This window comes from Pygoscelis adeliae, unplaced genomic scaffold, assembly GCF_000699105.1.
Source record: "Pygoscelis adeliae isolate BGI_AS28 unplaced genomic scaffold, ASM69910v1 Scaffold402, whole genome shotgun sequence".
Lineage (NCBI taxonomy): Eukaryota > Metazoa > Chordata > Aves > Sphenisciformes > Spheniscidae > Pygoscelis > Pygoscelis adeliae.
This window is the reverse complement of record NW_008824411.1, coordinates 2,408,312-2,421,509: the sequence shown is the minus strand read 5'-3', so window position 1 is coordinate 2,421,509 and position 13,198 is coordinate 2,408,312. Positions and strand designations below refer to the sequence as shown.

At 39.9% G+C, this 13,198-nt stretch overlaps 1 protein-coding gene across 1 annotated transcript in view; it reads right to left on the bottom strand.

The window, feature by feature from the left end:
- Window positions 1-4,427: 4,427 nt before the first annotated feature.
- Window positions 4,428-13,198, bottom strand: part of TYW3 (tRNA-yW synthesizing protein 3 homolog (S. cerevisiae)) — a 10,842-nt gene continuing 2,071 nt past the window's right edge. The window contains exons 2-6 of the mRNA XM_009320670.1: window positions 12,668-12,748; window positions 7,835-7,933; window positions 6,934-7,005; window positions 6,512-6,645; window positions 4,428-5,609 (exon numbers count right to left, since the gene is read on the bottom strand). Of these exons, the coding sequence (XP_009318945.1) occupies window positions 5,387-5,609; window positions 6,512-6,645; window positions 6,934-7,005; window positions 7,835-7,933; window positions 12,668-12,748 (609 nt within the window). The 3' untranslated portion in view covers window positions 4,428-5,386. The remainder of the gene's footprint in view (window positions 5,610-6,511; window positions 6,646-6,933; window positions 7,006-7,834; window positions 7,934-12,667; window positions 12,749-13,198) is intronic.

Sequence of the window (13,198 nt, the reverse complement as noted above, 5' to 3'; positions counted from 1 at the left end):
GGGTGCTGCCCCGGTGGTGCTCCCACCCGCGGAGTTGAGAGCTCTGTGCGGGTCCTTGTCTTTTCCTACCGAGTAGCCCTGTATTTCAACGCAAAACCAGAAAGTTTTGAAAACTTGCCGGCGACTCAAGGAGCGGAACAAACATCTGTGAGCCGTCACCGTACGGATTATTGCATTCCCCATATAATGTTAAAAATCCTCTAAGATTGTATTTAAAAGGTGCTTATTTAGAGAAATGAAAAAGGCTGTTCTTTTATGTATGGAGCAAACCCCGACACGCATATAAATTGCCGCACGCTTTTAGTTCAGGTTGTTTCCGACACCTTCCACCAGCTGAAAACCGTGTACTAGAGGCCAGATTTTCACTTTCTGCTGTATTGAATGTAACGTATTGATCTTTATGCAGATGCAGCGCTAGCATTCATTCGAATGTATGCCTGCTGATCTGAACGGAAAAATAACTAAGACATGTATGTTTCTGTGATGAGGTGCTGGAATTGGCATGTCTGCCAGCGAGACAAAGTGATTTAACAATTAAACAGTCGAATTGTTAGCTTTTGGGATTCTTCAAAAAATCTAATTACAAGAACCATAAAACTTGATTACAGTGTTATTTGAGGAAAGGAATTATGTTCTTTTTGATAAAAATTCAGTTGGTTATGAGAAAAATATTTCTCTTTTCATGGGGTCATGCAGAAAATGAGAACAAAGTAACATGGGTTTTTTCCTCAGTATAAAGTTGACCAAAGTATTGTGTCTGCTCAGTTACCAGAAATAAACTGCATCCAGAAAGAATGAAAGCTTATGTGTAATTTCTATGTGGAATTTGGATATTGTTCTGTTTTTAAAAAAGAGCTGAACATACCCTGATCTTTTGATGTCTAGATAGTTGTCTGCTGTTGTCACACCAGAGCCAGCAGGTTTGAGACAGTAATTCTTACAGGCTTTACTTTCTCTGGCTGTAAAGATATTAAGTGGGCAGCTAGGAAAACTTAGGCACATGATTATCTATTTTTTGAAAGACTCAAATTTCCTTTCAAAGGTTCTTTTAGAAAATGCACAGCATGCTGCACTGGTGTTATTTTCAACTGTTGGAAGACCAGAAGTTAAACATCCTCCTTAATATCACATTATATAAAATCAAATTGACAAGATACTGCAAAGTAATGGTGTATTTTCAGTAACCAAAAGTACCGAAGACCTTCTAAAACTCCAGTGCATGGTATATTTAATAGTACAAAGTTATTTAAAAAAAGAGAGACTAAATTTTATACAATTGCATGTTGTTAAATGCATAGACTCGGGCAAATTCAAGTAAAGCGTTAATAGGAGTGGTGGCTGGTACGCTGTCCTATCCTGAGAGTTTTAACTCGTTTGAAAACAATGATTTCCACTGCAACCTGATGCTGTTACTGTTATGTTCTTGCAAACTGATTTAAGTACTTAAGTTTCAGAGGAAGAAGCTCTTTCAAGCAAATACTTGTGCTTATGACATCTGTGATTTGCATGTAAAGAATTATCTTGCTGAATCAGTCAAGTGACTTTCATGCTGAAGTGCCTGCTGGATGCTATTTGAGAGCGCAACTGGCTAACGCTTTGGCTCTAATTTGAGGAATGACAACTTAAAGTGATTTTTCTGGTATGGATGCTAAATGTTATGGGTGAGAAAAGATGATCAGTTACTAGAGTGAATGAATACATCTGCCTCCCCAGAAACAACTGAATGCAAAGTGAATGAAATTGTAATTTTAAATGTTCCAATATTTTAACATAGCAAAAGCAAATATGAAAATTGGGCTGAAAATACCCTTTCATTAATTAAGTGGCTAAGCACACTTACAAATGGTAAAGATTTGCCAATTTTAGGGATCTCGTTGCTTATTGGTAATTTTTTCTTCTGCCATGAGCCCCAGAATTACCTTTCCAAAGGCTGCTGCCTCCTGTTGCATGTAGCCTTTCTGTCCAGTGGGATGCCTCTGTAGTCTGCAGTTGAATATTGCATTTAAAGCATAACAGAATTAGTTATAGGAGCTGGAAATAAAACACAGCTTGATAAAATTATTCTCGAAAGGAACTTGTGAAACTTGGGTAAGACTGGGGAAAAGCATGATTATCCCCTGGTATATGGGCAAAAAAGGGTAGCGGTGTGTGGAGCAGGGTGGTGCCGGCGCTCGGCACCTTCCTGGCACGGCTGCAGGACAGTGAAACACAACCTCAGTATCACCCTATGAAACCTTTAGGGGGGTTAAAAAAATCAGAAAAACCTTATAAAAACTGTTCAGTATTTTAAGCACTGAAGTAACACGATTCCCTAATCTTTCACTGAGAGTCATGCAACTGTTTATTTTTCTTGTTGTAGGGTCTTGTTTTGGTTTTTTGTATGAGGTCTCTAACAGTCTTCAAGAATTGGAGTTAACAGATATAAACTAACAAGATGGCAGTAGTTAGGGTAACCTTTCTAGGTTAAGACTGTCAAAAAATCTTCCTGAATTTGGTATCATTTTTCAGAGGAACGTGGGATCATATCACACATCAGTTTCTGACAAACCATATTTCTAAGAACGTAAATCCTCTACATGCTGTTACATACTGTAAAGATTTGGGCCATTATTGTAGTGCTTGGATTGCATTTAACAACAAAAAAAAAGAAGCTTCCTAAAAAATGAAGTAGTTGCATTGATACGCTTTCCTCCCAATACATAGCCCCACAGCTCTGCCCTTGAAAGCATACTGAAGTCCTGGTTTATACACAAAATTAGTATCTGCGATCCCTCTCCCACCTTACACGGGTGCATTCATGACTGTACGGACTTGGAAGTTAACCTTCGCTGAATTCTGAAACAGGCCTCCTCTGGTCTCCAAAATACGGACTCTTTGGGCTGGGGTTGAAGTCTGATACGGTTTCTTTGCATCTCTGCTTTTTCAGTGCTGAATTTTAGCTTCCCACGTGTGGTGCAAGATAACAGCACTGCAAAGCGTGTGGAAACTGCTCACGTTCATTAACAGCATCTACAGTCACTTGCAGTCATTGCTAACAGACCAGAGCCAGACCTTGTTAGGACTGCTTTAAATGCAGAAGATGGTTCAGACTGTTCTGAGCAAACTCTCTGAAATCCACCCCCCCACTTTTAAAAGCAACAACTGCCTCCTTTGCACACGGGAGCTGCCCCCCGGGTGGTGAGGAGGTACCTGCGGCAACTGTGGGACCCCCACCAGCGGGAAGGGGGACAGGGATGGCCAGCTGGCAGTTCACCAGGGCTTTGCCAGAGTAGCTGGCCCGCGAGGTCCGCCCGCCCCTCCGCACTGAAGCAGATGTTGCTCTGTGTTGATGGAAGCTTTGGGGCTTTGGTTCAGCTCAGTTCAAAGAAACGCAGCTGTGCCTCAGAATGGAAAGGAAGGTCTACAAAAACTTGCAATTGCGAAAGCCTGAAGCAAGCCCCCCGCCCTGGCGCTACTCTGATAACGTGTGTGGCAGAAGTCACGTCCCCATGCCCTGAGGAGCTGCTGTCACTTTGGCCTGCTGTGGGGACCCTCGGCTGCTCCCACCTGCATGCCTGCTGCCACATGGGCTCTGGGACTCCGGCTTTGCTCACCCACATCCCCGCTGCGGCAGCCCCTCCGCATCCACGCCACACGCTCTGATCCCGCCAGGTGATGGGCGCTTGCTACATGCCTCCTACCAAGCAGCTCTTCAGCATTAGACATGAGCCTCCCCCCTCCTCGCCTGCCCCAGTTCAGTTAGAATTAGACAAGGATTAGTCCACCCAAATACACACGAGGTTAGAGAACAGCGTATGCAGCGTATTACTTTTGGTTTCTTGTGGTATTTCAACATCTTATGTTCTCGGTCATCTCACAAGCTGATGTTCTTTAATGTTCAAAATTTGTCACCAGTGCCTTACCCCCTCCACAAAGGAGGAAAATAGTAGAGCCTGCTCTTTCTGCTGTTTGCTCAATATGTGCTCACAGCCAACAGCCAAGGACAGCATCAACCACCCAGCAATTCACTTGACACAACCGCAATCTTCTTGCAAGGACGGAAAGGTGTTGGCCTCTCACTTTCCCATGCCCCAACCAGGTGCTAAGGTCTTTCAAGCCACCAGAAATAGGAGGAAAGCAGCACACCAAACTGTTCAAGCCGTAAGTTAGTAACACAAAAGGCTCAAGTTTACTTGTTTTGGCATGCCAGCTACTGGAAGCACAGCCTACCAGGTCTTCTAGAATCTATTTAGAGCCCCCAATTACTTTTCCCTTTGGCTGCCACCTAGTATATCAAATTTTTACAGTGGAATTACAATGTCCCCAAGACATAGGCTTATGTAATGGAAACAAAGACCTACATGAACTGGGAGTTACTGTACCAAATAAACCATTTCCTTCAGTAAGGGTCTTATTTTGCAGTTAGCAATCACTCAGTCATAAAAGGGTGGGCTCAGAATTAATTGTTGCTAAGGTTTACAAATTCACCTTTTTTCTGAAAAATACAAGTATGGGGTGACTTTTCCAACAGTACAATACAGAATGCACAAATTATTGCACTGCTTTATAGTTAACATTTATTGCATGTCAGTGGTTCATGGCCTGGTAAGAAAGCCCGTTACTGTACACTTTGGTTGACCTCCTGCCCAACAGCTGGAACTGAAGATGGGTGCTGGCCACATAGAATGATATGTCAGTGAGCTAACAAACTATCAGCATACAGAGTTGGCTAAAAGATGCAAAGAAAAATAACACTTAATGGCCGCTGGCCAAGGGAAGCAGAACACATGAACACGGTGGGGCTGGAGCCTGAAAGACAGTGAAGTGCAGGAAAACGGCATCAACTTTGCCGCCTGGTGCAAGAGTCAGGAAGGATCCTGGACGCACCTGGCAGAAGCCGGCATAGAGCAGTACGTAACTTCTACTTTTCTATTCTAACCTCCACATCAGGTACTGTTCTTCAGCTGGCCGTCTATATTGGTGCACACTGTTTTCCAGAGGTCCTACAGGGTTTAACAACCTTCAAGGATAACAACCCAGTTTTTAGAGTTTCTCCGCTCTGCAAAAAATCAGAAGGCCTAAACCCAGCATTTGGAAGTGAAATGCTTCCATAGAGCACATGGCCAAAGGCTTTAGCAAACCAGTTATTTCTGTGATAACTGACAGAGAGAGTGAAAGATTGTTAATTCAACAGCGCTGTTAAAAAAAAAAACAAACCAAAACATTCTAAGGTTTTGTTCTCTGTGCTTCTGTGGCATTAAACCTGTTCACAATTCTGTTTAATTACCTTTTTTTCTGGTAAACGTCCATGAGAGTGTTACTACTTAGAACAGAGCAGTATTTATATCTCTTACAAAGAGCATTGCAATTATTATTCAGTTTGCCATTTGCTTTCAAATGCCTTAGTCTATATCACGATTTCAGCAAAAATATCAAGATTGCTTTCTGTATCATCCTCAGGCTCCAATTCTTCATTGTGATCCTTTGGAGAGGTGTGTACATCTTGTTCTTGGATGGTCTTTCTCTTTCTCCTGTGAATGTACACAGAGCGATTCTTCTCCGTCTCCTCAGAAGGCGAGTTGTTTGCACTGACAGCAGCTTTCAAAGCTAACTCTAAGCATTTGTAGAATCTAGAAAGAAACAATTGCGTAGTTATTATTTTTGTAGGTTTGCTCAGGATCTGTAAAACTACTCTGAGAAACTAATGCTTGTGTAATATAATCAAAACGTGCTAAGAGAAGAAAATCGTTACTAACATTGAAATGTTCTAGCCCATACTGGAAGAAAAATTAGAAATATCAGCAAGTGTCCTTGCATGTGCCATGCCACTTCTCTTTGTAATGCCTGTACGTTAGAAATCCATTAGTGGATGTACTCATGTGCCATTAAGACCCTGTTAATCTTACAGAAACTATAAAATGGTATCAGGTTAAACGTCTGATAAATGATAGCATTAATGATCAGATGGACTGCTACTGTTAGCAATTGCTTTTAACTTTAACAACTACAGAGATTTTCAATGGACATATAAAAAGAAACTGGTCTTAGTACATGTAGGCATCTCTCCAGCGTCCTTTTGATCCTCATGCTTTTTGGCTTTTCAGCTCTTCTGCCTATTCTGTTCCTCAGTGGGAGACAAATGTAAAGACATCAGGTGTGTGTAACCTTCCACCACCTTCATAAAATCATCAGTTTTGGAAACTATACAAAGCATTTAGTGGATTAAAGTGTGCACTGCAATCTGAATACTTCTGAAATGGTTACTGTGTTAAGAGTAACAAATGCTGTTATCATTAGAAAAAGAAACTTAAACCCTACTCAGTAACAAAGACAGTCTGCAAACTCATGTTGTTTATAGGTTTTTGTTTAAACAGTTTATAGTCTTCAGAGCTCAAAAAATTAATTGAAATTGTATTTTAGACTTTGGGGGGGTTGTCTGGTTTTGGTTGGTTGGTTTGGTTCTTTTTTTTACATAACCTCTCTCACTTTTGGATTTAGATGTCATGAATAGGATTGGTGTACTCTTACAAACCTGTCAATCCTCCTTGTGTTTTCTTCCATTTTTCGATTAGCTACATGTATCAGAAATTCAATATATTCTTCGGAGACCATCAATTTCCCCTTGTGGCTCAATGGAACTTCTAAGCAATGAGTGCTCCGGACAGCCTAAAAACACACACGGAAAGATTTATCTAGAATAAAGTTTTTTATTTTATGAAGGTTATTTAAATAACACGGGGAGTTCATTACAGGGAAAAAAAAAAACCACCACTTATCCACACAATTGGTTAGTCTGCTGTCAACTAAAGCAGAAAGATATTTCTTTGCTACAGCATGCCCTGTGATAGCTGTCAATCACATTACAGTTCAGATCTTAGCTTGTAAAAAAATCAAGGTTAACAGTAATGATATGATTTTATTACATTTCTTACAGGTAAGTAGAAAATTCCTTACCATCATGATTTTTCCTCCTCTGCCAACGGTAATACCAGAGTTCCTGAACCCAGAATCAATAGCCACTGAATGCTGCAGAACAAATAAATGCCTTAAACAGGTTTTATACACTTTCACAACAAGAAATAATTATGGATGGGTTGCAATGCAGTTTATAATCTCAGTTTTGAAAAAAAACTTATTCAAAACCATCTCCCCAAATTAATGCAATAATAGTTACACTAAAATGTTTTTAAGATCAAACCCATGTTGTATCACAAATCGTGGTTGGTTTTCAAAGAACTATAGTCAATCTTGATTGTCTAATCTTAATCCATTAGTGCAGATGGGACATTAACGTCTCTCTGGGCACTGTACTATTTTATCTTGAAGAGCCGGTAACCATATAGACAGTCGTGCAACACTTTTATAGCTGAAAGTGCAGCAGTACTATAAAAGAAGCTAATCAACTCTCTTCTACATTAATGAAGGAACAATGCATGCATCATGCATTACTCTCCAGTGTCATTCTGGAAAAGCAGAAGGCAAAGGTACTACTCAATTAGTTGAAACACTGGAGCCAAATGGCCTGGCTGGTAGCAAAATGACATCTAAAAAAACCCATCACTTTCAGCCAGTGAAAGCAACCCAGGCTCACTGGGAAAAATTTTTTACCAGGCAACCTGCTTCAGCTTCAACACTGAATTGTAGTTGAGTAATTTTGTTTTCTAAGTACAGCAAAATCTCTACTAAGTTTAAAGCTGTGTTTTCTTCATCAGCTTACTTTTACTACCCTAGTTATTAAACACACAGCACATCTGGGACTATTCCTAAGTGCTAAAGCTTACTCAGGAGCCAGCACTTTTACAGCAAGGAATATAACAGAACAACAATGTAACATTGTTACTTGATGTAATTTTACCAGAAGCTGTGCATCTTGCAGCTCTTGACATAGCACATGAAGAACAAATGGCTCAAACTTGAGCACAACGTCACCAGTGGCTTTCCCTAGTGCTGTCATCTGGAAAATAAACCAAAATATTTATATTAATACTGCAAGTGTGTACTGTTACTGCAAAAAAAAAAAAAAGAAAATAATAGCTAGTCAGTGTGTGAAACAAGCATTAACAATGCAGCAAATGAGTTCCAAGCAATCAGGTTTGTTCAGCTGCTTTTCGTTTTTCATTGCTTATAGCACATAGAAATTCCATGGATTTGCATGATTCTGTTCGCTAAACTGATTAGGTTTGATAGAAATTCATCGCAAGGTAGACTTTAAAAACTTGAAAAAGTGCACTTCCCTGTTTATTTCTTTGTACATTCAAACGAATCGATACAGTCAGTACAGCAAGGGAAGAAGACTGTTTTAATGCAATGACATGAAACCTAAGCAGGTTTTTTTAGTTGTTTGTTTTTTTTTTAAACTGTTCTTTAAAATCAAAGACATTTAGTTTCTGAAGTACATTCCTCAACTTCAGAAACTTTCTGGGGTTCAGCACATTAAATTCATGGCCTAATGTACTTGATCACACTTTAATCCTACTTTAAATAATAATGCATAGCCTAATGTATAAGACTTATAAAGATAAAAAATTCAAAGGTTGAAATTAGAGGCATAAACCCACAAGACGAGAAAAAAAAGAGGTAACAGTAATTATAAAATTCAAGAAATTACCTTCAGACCCCTCAGTTCTCTAAGGTCCAATATTACTTTCTTCCATTCAGAAAGGTCACTTTGAGGCAGTTATATTACCTACTTAATTGTATGATTATTTAATCATAAGCACTATTTGCTCCCCCTTCTTGTTTGCCTTCACTTGCTTAATTCACAGCGCTAAAAAATTTGCTATGTTAACTTGAGAAATTTCAGCTGTTTTCCCATACTTTGTTGTTTTGTCTAGCCCTTCTCATCTTTCTTTTAAAATGAAAATATTCCATAAAATCTTCAGGAAATAATCAAATTCATATGTTTTTTTAAGACATGATGACATAAAAGAAAACTGCTGAAGTAACACTCTCTCCTTTCCTTTAAACATTGAAAAGTATTTAAATGTATTTATGCAGCATCTCCTCCATAAATATTCTTATTTTAAGTTGAAAGCAGGTTTTTCTGAATGGCTAAGTTTGTAATTTGTGCGCCAGATTTTAAAAAATGCCCAAGTAACCACAGCTGTGCTAAAGCTGATGAGAAACAGAAACGATCAACATTGCATAATGCAGTGTTGTACAGAAATACCTAAGCTAGCTTATTTAGCATTTGCTTGGGCCTGGAAATGAGTTGTGTTGACACAGTGCTCCACTGCGGTGAATTCACCCTGCCTGAGAGTGTGCTAGCACGGTCAAACAGCTTCCTTATCCAAAGCCGGGCTCTGCAGAGTTCGTGTGGTTTCTCTGTGCAGCACAGCACAAGGCTGGCTGTGTATACTCCTGAGGCCGCCGCGTTGTGTAGTGTTTGCTTGGGCTGTGCTGATTTCAGGAGGAACACAAATTCATGCGGCAGTCGGCATTCATGGTGCGTAACACAGGCTGGGACCTGCCACGGACGCGTGTGTTCCCTTTTCAGGCATGTTTCCACGATCCCTTTTCAGACGCTTTCCCATGTTTGAGAACTCTGTTCTGGCCAACATTCAGCAAAATGATCGGCATCCACTGTGGCAGCCAAGTTAGACAGACTTGTCTCCGACACAAGTATTGTAACAGAGAACACATTATTAGCTGCAATCAGCGTGTGTGATATCAGTGAGGGTGTTTTAAGGGTTTCTGTTTCTCTGACAAAGCTAAGTAATTTAGCAGATACTCTAGAGGTAGCTTTTCAACGAGAATACAACTAGTTAAGAAAGTCATGCTGACTGAAATCATCTCTGCCTGTTAGCACTGCCCCAAAGCTGTCTTACAATACTTGTCTCCTCAAAAAGCTTATTAATGGAACAAAATATTTTCAGTAAAGGTTTTTTATTATCTTACTGCATCTAAATCATTAATTTCCTGCAAACTCAATTTAATAGGGAAATACTGAAAGTAATTTTCTATTAAGTCTAATGGTCTGAGGCCCTGATTTGCTCCCAGTGAAGCCGATGGGAAAACACCCAGTGGGAATAGGATTAGGCCCCTCATCTCTAAAGAGTCAAAGTCTAACTGCTGTCATAGAATGACAGAAAGTACCTGCCGGTGATATGTAAAAAAACTCACAGAAATGAAAATCCCTCTATTCCAAACACAGGAGCAATCGCTAAAGTGATACGAAGCAGAAAACAGCCGACTGCATTTAACGATTGACCACGGCAGCACGTTTACAGTAACGCAGAACGCAGCCCTTGTTCTACAAAGAGCGTGTGTTGGTACTACAGCAAACACTTTCACTACGGCGCTGCACAGCTGCAGTCACGTTACTAGCTCGGGTATAAGTTACAGTCTGACGAGGGCAGCGCACAGCCCGCTGCGTTCAGCAAAACCTGCTCACGAGAAAGAGAGGAGATGACACCTCACTCATGAGATATGCTGTACTGACACTCAAGCTAGACATTTGGACCGTTTGTCAGCAATCTGCAAAACCAGCAGCTGACTGCATACCTTACAGGTCTGTCCACACAGACACGTGGACAAAACTATGTGTGCACAGGTCCTGGTAGAAGCGAATGGTCTGCACATGCACATCTTAAAGTATTAAACGGCAGCTGGCCAAATTCTGGTGTACATACATCCAAAAACCCAAAGTGGAAGGTGGTCGAGATTCACACCAATAGTGCGTCAAGGAAAAAAAGTACACCACGTCAGTTTTAAAAATATAATCTCATAATTACACAACAGTGTGTCATACCAATAACCTTGCAAAGAGATACTGCGTAATACATGATGCTTTTTCTCTAAGCATTGAGAGGATAAAGGGATAAAAATAATTTACAAAACAAATATCCTATGTTCATATTGTTGAGGTTAATATTCGCAGTGAGGTCAAATGATCTGACAGCCGAAAAGCACAACACACAGCATACAACATCCTGACTTCCCTTCTCATTTCCTAAATACCACACTAACAAAGCTTTATCATACATTGGAGTATAGTAGTTTAAAAATCAAAGACATTTTTCTTACACTTGCAATTCATGCATTAAAAAAAAATCCCGTCTACCTGTTAAAGGGAACAGGAAAAATTAGAGCATTTCCTCTCATAAGAGTCAGCAACAACCTACTGTGTCCTACTCAGTAGGTAAAAATCTGCTGATGAAAATTTCAGCAAGCTCTGCTTTGCTAGAACAAATACTAATGAAGACGAATATTTTGGAGGAGTTTTTCTGTGCATGCGTGAGAATGTATGCATATGGTAAAGTGAGCTATGAATTGAGTGAGAGAATTTAGACCTTGTAACCGCTTCTTTTTTGGGACAGACAAAGCAAAGGGATGTATGCAGAGAGCAGCCTATTTTGGCAACATACTGAAAAAACCCCACTATATACATATTTTTTTTTTTTAATAATTTCAGGGGATTTTAAGACACTAAATTAAAAATGCAGTATAAGAGATTCACTGTTACACTAGTTTCAGGTGTCTGTAAATGAAGAGCTGTTAGCACAGCAAGCTGAGCTCAAGACAGTTTTAAATTCAAGAGTTTTTTTTATCTCAGGACAGTTTTAACTGTCTTGAAGGAGTTACTACATACAAAATGAACACGCCCAAGGGCATGCTTACCTGAACACATCTACATTTAACGGAAACAAAGGAATTTGTTTTGGTTGCTTCTGGAACAGCTGACCAAAACAACAAAGCAAGAATGGCTATAATTTATGAAACGGTTAATGAGGACAACACAAAATATTTGTTAATCACAACTGACCCATTCTGAAAGAGGTATTACAATTACTGCATTAATGTGTATGTCAGGCTCTAACTGTTGGAGAACGGGATAAAGGCCACGTTATCCTGCATCTGTCCCCTGCAGGAATGTTGCTGCTCGAGTAAGCATCATCTCAGATGCTGCCTGACACAGAACTTTCACTAGGCAAATGCCTCGCTTCATACAGCAATTGTTACTTCGGTATTAACAAGGAGTGTACTGTTTTCATTTAGCCCAGCGTAATCTGCTAATGACTATGGCATCACTGTCCAAAGACCATGAAGTATTCTACAGAAATTAAGCTTATTTTACTTTTGGATAGGAAGGCTTTTAAATCAAATCTAGTCTCCAGCTGATACCTTGCTGGCAATCCAACAAGAAGGGAAAACAAAGAGCAGATAAAAAGCTGTAGAAATGAAAAACACATTGTTATACTAACAGTAATCTTTCAGGAAAGGAAGAACACTTGCTTAGAAAAGCATTATTTCTGCTTATTCTGAATAAGGAAAGGGTTTTTAAGAAATAAGAATCACTGTACCTTAGATTTGCAGAAATTGTTTTTCGAAAGACAGTCTTCTGCTACAGAAGCAGTAGTAATTACTGACTTCTTGTTGAGCTATTGTGATGCGAAGATTATGTGACTCCAGACAGTAAGAAATTACTCGAGTTTCATATTAGCTGCATTTACAACTATGTAGAGAATTTAGTGTTAAGCTTAAAAGCATTCTCTTCAAAACACGTCTTAAGAATTTATTAAGTAGAACGCCTAGAGAAAAGTTTATTTTGAAATTAGAGCGTCAACTCATCTCAATAACAGAAATAAAAAACCTAAAAATTTCTTTATTTTTTACATGACGTGTTTTCCATGACATTAGAAACATTACATTAACGAAATATAAAAGTTGTATCATATTGTCCTCTTACCACATCGTCTTTGACACACATTTCATGTGTTACCATGAGCCATGTGCAGTTTTTCTTCTGGATCTCACAGCTGTTTATATCCTAGTAATGAAGAGAAATGGTTAAACTAGCACTACAGACAGATGATGTTTGATCTTGTGCTTGTATAAAAAAATGGTCCCTCAGAGTAAATAAAATTGCTCTTAAAAAAGCATGTTTTCTTAACGCATGAAAATATATTTACATAAAATTAGTTTAAAACTGACTTATCTACGCTTTCATACATTCTCAGTCAGGTAAAGCCGTAAAACCGAGGTCTAGCATCAGAGAGATTTATGTCCCAGCAATCGCGATGAGAAACTGGAGCAGGGACAGCGAACCACTGAGCGCCGCTTTCAGCGCCAGCAGCCTTCTACCGCACCGTACACCAAAGCCTTCCACGTCAAACCCGCTTGCCTTCGGGGCTCCCAAACCGCGTGCCCAGCACGCTCCCGCTGCCACGCTCCCGGTTTCGCCAGCGCTGCGAGGGCGCGAACCCCTCCGCCGGCCAGC